General features: G+C 46.7%; 1 protein-coding gene across 1 annotated transcript in view; it reads left to right on the top strand.

Moving 5' to 3' along the window:
- The first annotated feature begins 4,828 nt into the window (after window positions 1-4,828).
- Window positions 4,829-7,708, top strand: part of MARCHF4 (membrane associated ring-CH-type finger 4) — a 119,621-nt gene continuing 116,741 nt past the window's right edge. Inside the window, exon 1 of the mRNA XM_079132996.1 lies at window positions 4,829-6,325. Coding sequence (XP_078989122.1) covers window positions 5,804-6,325 — 522 coding nt within the window. The 5' untranslated portion in view covers window positions 4,829-5,803. The remainder of the gene's footprint in view (window positions 6,326-7,708) is intronic.

Genomic DNA, 7,708 nt, shown 5'->3' with positions numbered 1-7,708 from the left:
GTGTTTACCAACTGCATGACCTTAGATTTCAAGTCTCCTTTGTCTTATCTGAAAAATGTGGAAAATAGCAACTGCCACATAAGGAGTTTTCAAGATAAAAAAGAAATCACTTGGGTAACTTGTCAAAATACGGATTCCCAGGTTGCTCCCTGAGAAATTCTTATTCAGTAGACTTGGGGGTGGCACCTCAGAATTTCTATTTTTAATGAGCACCCAGGCATTTCTGAGTACATAAGGAGAGAGTACGAGGTCCAGTATTTGGTTATTATTAACAGTAATTATGCAATTACTCTTGAGGAGCTATATATTTGAGGAGAGTCAACATAGTAAAATTTGGGAAAGCCAATTTTAGTGAGGATTAGAAGATGTATGACTTCTAGCCTCTGACCCTTTGCTGTGGGATTTTAGGATCAGAACTGTCTAATCTTTCCTGACCTCTTTTTTTTTTTTTTTTTTTTTAAAGTCTCTGTAAAATCTCCTGTAACCTTCGTACTATCTGTATAGGTAAAGAAGAAACAAGAACAACCAGCCCGAAATCCATTTAGAGTTTGGAGAATCAAGTGCAGTGGCCTCCACAATGAGTCATTGGGTCTGAATCTTTGAGTCTTCTAATATTTCTTCCTGTAGACAATTCCTTGCAGACACTCATTCTTCTACTCGTATTCTAATTTATATGACCCCGACATCTCTGTATGTAATGAAATATATCTGAAAACAACTTTGTTTAAAGGAATAAATCTATTAAGGAACTGAGAACTTTCTGGCATGAAATGAAAAATATTGATTGCTTCCCACCTGTTAGCAACGAAATTCCATCCAGTTAATTAACCTGCTCAGTGATAAAGTTTATTTTTGCCCTTCACCTTTAGCTCCAAATCTTTAAAACCATTAAAACAAGTACCTGGTCAATGAATAAATCTCCCCCCAGAGTAGCATCTAGAGCCTTCCATAATCTGGCTCCAGCCTACCCTTCTGCCTTTACTTCTAGCTATTTAGCTTCAACCCCTTCCAGCCAAACCACATGGAATATCTCAAGTATTCAGTGATTCTGTTGCCAAGAATATGCTTTCTTCCTCTGAATTCTACATATCTTAACTCAGTTCAAATGTCATTTCTTGAAAAAAGCTTTCCTAGAGATTTGGCATCTATCTCCACCGCCCTCCTTCCACCTCCCTTCCTACCTCTGTTAATTGCTGCCAAACTATAAGCATTACCTCCCTATCCAGAGAACTCCTAAAACTTTTCATATTTTGTAGCATTTATTATCATCTGCCTTTTGTTATGGTTACATACATATTTATAATACTAGACGCTAGAAGATGCAATTCCAACAAATTCATTTTTGTACTCTCTTTATCTTCCAATACCATTCCTTACCTATGATTGGTGTTCAGTAAATACTGCTTGAATGTTTAAATGGAGATCCATTGATTTAACATTTTCTTTATGGTTGTTTTTACTCTTGGGGCTCATGATTCAAGACCAACCTAAGGAGAGTCTAACTCAGTGAAATGTTTTTCAGTATTCCCATCATATTCAGAATAGAACTCTCAAGCCTCTCAGTCTCTCCAAAGACAATGTTATTGTTTTATCCCTATCAACTTTCTATTTATGCAATTCTTTATTTTTTCAGTGGAAGTGTTGGGAGAAGTGGTCTTCTTATGAGCATCACCCATTTCCATGACTCTGAAGATAGGCTTCATATGACTTTTCTATTTCCTGCTTCAATTTACTTGTATAAAACATTTGGGACTAGCATTTTATAAGCATAACCATAAACATCAATTTTAGACAAAGCAGATATTCTATCATGTATGACAGCACTCACATGTATGTGTCTAAACCGAAGGGGAGAAATATGTAACTTCAGTGGAATAAAAAAAAATTTATTCATTTAGAGCTATATTCTTGATCATCTACTGGACTCCAGGTGTGGTGCTATGTGCTGCTCATACAAATATAAATACTGATCCTTTCAAGGAGCTCTGAGTCATATGAAGGGAGGTGAATGTACAATGGGATCATTTTTATAGCAATTTGCAAAATGCAAGAGGCAGATTCAGGGTGATGTGGAACACAGGTGATTTTCAATAAAGAAGTTTGCTTTTGCAGCACAGTGTTCATACAGATATCAATAATTTAAGCATTATTTTGTAGTTATTAAAAGCATCACCATCATTCCCAAACCACTCACCTTAGGCAGGGTCTTAGCATCCATAGTGCGTACTGGGGCATGATTCAGATAAGCAGCCATGCAGGGTTAATCAAGACCCAGATGTAGATTCTTGTTCCTTAGAGTTTACAAGGAATGAATCATTCATGGAGATGTCAGCAAAGGGATAGTTTTCTTATGATTCATTGGGCTGAACTTCATGCCAATGATATTTTGGTGCGGAGATTTTGCATGGCACTTTGTCTTTGGCTTCAGTATTTCTAGAGACGTTAGCACAGCTGTATAGATGACTCATTAGAATGTCTTCCCCAAGTCTATGACCCTGGAAGTGTGTGTGTGTGTGTGTGTGTGTGTGTGGGTGGGTGTGCGTGTGTTGTGTGTGTGTGTGTGTGTGAGAGAGAGAGAAAGAGAGAGAGAGAGAGAGAGAGAGAGAGAGAGAGAGAGAGAGGTAGATTTATAAGAAAAGTCAAGAAGTAATTTTAAGTTTTAAACGACCAAAGTCTACAGCTACAAATATGGGTTATTTACACAAACCATTTTAAGTGTCCTTCTTTCTCTAGCTCTGCACATTGAGGGATAATTTTCTGCTCACTATAAACTCCTTGAGAGAGATAGGGTAGGGTGACATGAGTCAGAAGTAGAAAAATGAGAGGAAATTAAAATCTATTTCAAATTACTCCTTGCAGGTGGCTCAATAAAAGGCTTGGATCTGGGGGAGGTTGAGGATATTGGTTAAGATGAGGCTGTGATATTGCTCTGGTTTCTTATGATTGACATTGAAAAAGGACTAGATTTAGAGTAATGATGATTGTAATGATGGTGGCCACAAGGCATTTAACAAATATTTGCCTTACTATATGCCACATGGGCTCAAAACGGACCAAAACCAAACGGACAAAATAAATAGCCTGTCCTTTGGAACTTAAATTCAAGGGAGAAACTGTCAAAAATGGTGCTAGCATTGTCCTTTTTGCTTGCGGGTTTGAAGAGTTTCTTTCTTATGAGGTCTTAGTCATGAAAGGTTTAGTCTCCATCAAGTCCCAGCTTCAATATCGAAGTCACAAAACTTTATCTTTTCCGAAGCTTGCAGACGGATATCTACTTTAAATGTTTATATGAATAGCGATATGGACTCTGGTTGAGAGGTAGCTGTCTCTGTGTGCGTGCATTGAAGGCAGCGGTGACAGTAAATGAGCAGAAATCGGTGACAGTAAATGGGCAGAAATCCTACAACGGCATCATCCATACTGATAGTTTCCACCTGGATGGAAATGCAGGAGTTGGTACCTGAATCACTCCCCCCATCCCAGTTACCTTTCTGCCTTTACCTTTCACTCTTCACTTCGCTTCCTCCTCCCTCCCTCCCTAAATCCCTCCCTCTCTTCGCTACCTCCCTTTCCCTTGGTTCCTCCCTATCCCCTTCCCTCGCACAGATCCTTTCTCCTCCTCCTGCTCCCTCTCCCTCTAGCCTCTTTCCCTCTCGTCTCCTTTCCCTCCTCCATCCCTCCGCGGCGTCTGCGTCAGGCCCCCACTAGCGTGACGCGCGGGGTCTGGGTGGGAGCTGTCCACTCGCCCCGGGTGCTGAATGCAGCGGCGGCGGCCTCGGCCGCGGCGGTGGAGATCGCTGGGAGCCTTCTCCGCTCCAGCAACCTTGTTTCCAGTCCTCGGACCGCCAGCTTACCGCCCCGCCACCTCCCTGCCAGCACCACCCCTTTGGGAACTGAGCCAGGGGGGCAGCAGTCGCGGCGGCGGGTGCTGAGCAACGGCGGAAGACAACACCTGGCAGCAGCCTGGAATCTGATTTGCTTCCTTTCAGCTTTTATAAGAGATATATCTGTACACGGTTTGGGGGAGTCTCGAGGACCAAGCTGGAGCCAAGTGCCGGCTGCCTCCCACCTCGGCCACACTGCTTCGCCTCCCCCTCCCCACCTTCAGCTGGCACCGCAAACAAGCCTTACCTCGTTGCATCTGCGAGGAGAGGTAGCAACAGCGAGCCCAGCCAGCCAGAGGCAGCGGAAAGGAGGGAGGGGCGGGGTGGGGGTGGGGGCCCCCGAGCCGGCGAGGCCGCCCTTGGTGGGGGTAGCGGGGGCAGAGCTGCCGAGAAGACTTGGCAGCCGCCCTCCGCCCCCACCCACCAGAAGCACTCTTTCCTGATTATTTGAGAATCGAATTATTACATTAGTGTTATTTCATTTTTTTATCATCCCCCCTCCTCACTCCCCAACCGCCCCCACCCCCACGCCTGCCTCGCCTCTGGTTGCATGGCAGCACTGTCCGGGCGCGGGGGCTCAGGGCCGGCCCCCCGGGAAAGAGGAGGAGGAGGAGGAGGATCATGAAGCCCGGAGTCGCGACCGCGCCGGACGGCGGGCAGCAGCCAGAGGACGAGCCCGAGCAGCCCCCGCCCCGGAGACACCCGGACGTCGACCAGCAGTCTCCTCTGCCGCCACAGCAGCAGCGGCGGGCGCGGGCAGACCAAGAGCAAGAGGAGGGTGACAACGACCCAGAGGAGGAAGAGGAGAAGGCGAGGCCACTCGCTCGCCGGGATCTGCCCTTCTCCCACCTCGCCCAAAGGGACCTTTGATGGAACCAAGGGGAGGGGGCCGCGGATTTACAGACTGCAGCAGGAGTGGGTTAGGGGCTGAGATAATGTAACTATTTCTTTCTCCCGTCCCCTCCCACACGCCCCTCTTCTACCCCTTCTCTTCTCCCAACCCCATACACACCCTTTCTCTAGCCAGGATCTTCACTCGCAGAAGGACGTGGCCCTGTGAGGGTTAAAGGATCTTTTCTTTTTCACCCTTCCTTTCCTCTCCCCCACTCCCTATTTCCCCACCTCTATTCACCAAATTGGCTCTCCCCTCTTCTGGTAGCCTTTGGCTGCATAGGCAAAGCACAACCCCCTTGCCCAATTTAGCCTGCAACCTTCTCTCCTCCACCCAACTGTTCTTAAAGCAACTCTGGTGCTTCGCGGGGGTTAATTGCCCCAGTTTTCTGCCCAGGAGAATTAAAACTTCTTCCAGCCTCCTTTCCTCCCCCACCTTTCCCCCTCAACCAGTTCCCTCCTACTACCTGAGGAAAACTACCTTTTCTCTCTCACACATGCAGCTCTCAATTCTTCATTGAGCTAGTTTTCTGGAAACCCAGCTCAGTCCACTGCAAATGTGATTTATAATCTTCCCCACCCTTTTATATAAAAGAAAGGGATTTACCACTGCCTAGGGGTTCGAGAAGAAACCAGTAATCTTTTCCTGGGGAACTTTTAAAAATTAGACATTGATCCTAAGGTTCTAACGGCTTAGCGTCAACACTTCTTCAGTCCCCCCGCTCCTTCCAGAGTCCTGGGGTCAAAGACAGAAAGGAGACACTTTGAGCAAAGTCTGAGGAGGGGTTGGGCTGCAAAGGCAAGAAAACTTTTTTGTTTTGCATTTTTCAGGTAGAGTTCAGAATCAGTGACTCACAGTTCTCAGTCTTGGGAGCAATTTATTTGCTGCTTGCAGGGGTTGTAAGAAGAACCAGTAAGAAAAGAGATTCCTCCAGTAACACAGAAACACTGTGGACCCCAAGCCCCATCCTATCCACCTCTTCAAAGACTTCAGCCACCCTCTTGGGTTCTCTGCTTTCTGTGGGCACATGCTGATGCCCCTGGGTGGGCTGCTCTGGTGGTGGTGGTGCTGCTACTGCTTCTGTGGCTGGTACTGCTGTGGATTGTGCACCCCAGCTCCCCAGATGTTGCGCCACCAGGGTCTCCTCAAGTGCCGCTGCCGCATGCTCTTCAATGACCTGAAGGTTTTCCTACTGAGGCGCCCCACTCCAGCGCCCCTGCCCATGCACGGCGACCCCCAGCCCCCCGGTGTGGCGACCAACAACAACACCCTTCCGGCTCTGGGCACCGGAGGGTGGGCAGGCTGGAGGGGCCCTCGAGAAGTGGTGGGCAGGGAGACCCCTCCTCTGCCACCTCCACCACCTTTGCCACCTTCTTCTGTGGAAGATGACTGGGGTAGCCAAGCCACAGAGCCACCTGCCTCGCTGCTCAGCAGTGCCTCCTCAGATGACTTCTGTAAGAAGGCTGAGGACCGCTACTCACTGGGCAGTAGCTTGGACAGTGGTATGAGGACTCCGCTCTGCCGCATCTGCTTCCAGGGGCCAGAACAGGTGAGTCCCTTTCCCCCTTCTTTGTGACATCTCCAGGTCCTGCAGGTTGCTACTCACCTGCTTGCTCTGGGAGCCAAGAGCTGTTATGCTGTTGCCAGGGTCAAGGACTTTAAGTTTTAAGAGCTCCTCAGTGATGTTTCTTGTAGCGAAGTTTGTCCAATAGATGTCTGATTTCTGATGGAAGCTGTTTGGTGGCTCTGTGTTCTCTGGGTTTTTGCATTTTCCTCTCAATACTAGTGAGTTCAACTCCATCCAAAAAATTGCATAAACATCACTCTTAATCAAAGATCCAAAAGCAATGTGATGAAGGGACTCGGTGGTATGTTCAGGCCTGTTGCCAAGAAATCCTTTTTGCTGATTTCTTGCCAGTAACATCTTCCCCAGATCATCTTCAGCTCCCCCTTTCAAACTTCTTCCCTTTCTGAATGTGTGCCAAGAATTTGTTCTCTTTCCCTGTTATCATAGGTTGATATCCAGTAAGTCTTTTTTTCCACTTTGAGACTATCTCAGTTTTCTAAAACACTTCTTGGTGGTCTCAAGTTTTCCTCTATTGAAAGTGGGTAGACAAATCTGGGTAAGAGTGAGTTTAAGGGACCTGGAGAAGGAAGTAGGGAATCCTGTCATATTGATTCCCCTTCACAGGCCTAATGTACATTGACAAAGAGTGACCTTTAAACTTTCCCCACCCAGGATAGGGTACGCTAAGCAGCTCATGAAGGACACCTTTCTCAAATCTGGCAGGTCCTCCCTACCCTGTCCATTCAGGTTTTTGCAGACACCCCATTTGCTACTCCACTTACAATCCAGTGTCTGAAATGTTGGATAGCATGTGTACACTCTTCAGAAGTCATGAATTATGAAAATAGTTTCCAGATAATCCCAGATAGAAAAGGCTCACCTGATCTCATTAGTGATGCAGGAAAAGGAACATTCAATTCCAACATGAGCAGGGTCTTGTGCGCACCTCGGCCTCCTCTTTGGTAGTTTCCTGAAGTGAAGGGAAGACTTCTGGGTGTGCCTTGAACAAGGGAAATAGAATGCCACCTTAGTGCTCCTGACCAGTCCTGGTTCTTGTTGAGGGCTTGCTCTGTGCAATGCAGACTTAGTTGATATTTTCATTCATTTTTTTCTCTTTGCTCTGAATGGACAAAGCCCTTCAAGGACCCATGATGCCTGGGGCTGCCTAGTCTGGGAATTTTCAGGGAAAGCAATATAAATCTCAGGATGAATAAATGTCTCTGAAAAGCCGAGGGTTGGGTTCCTCCTCCTTGTCACTAGGATTACCTGAAGTACCAATTGAAATGTTGCCCAGAATTGAAAACTCCTGTGAGGTGAGAAGGTCCAGGATGCCTGCTCCACACCTTTCTTCCAGCCTTTTGCTCC

This window comes from Sciurus vulgaris (genome assembly GCF_902686455.1).
Source record: "Sciurus vulgaris genome assembly, chromosome: 3".
Taxonomy (NCBI): domain Eukaryota; kingdom Metazoa; phylum Chordata; class Mammalia; order Rodentia; family Sciuridae; genus Sciurus; species Sciurus vulgaris.
This window is presented reverse-complemented; position numbering and strand designations above follow the sequence as displayed.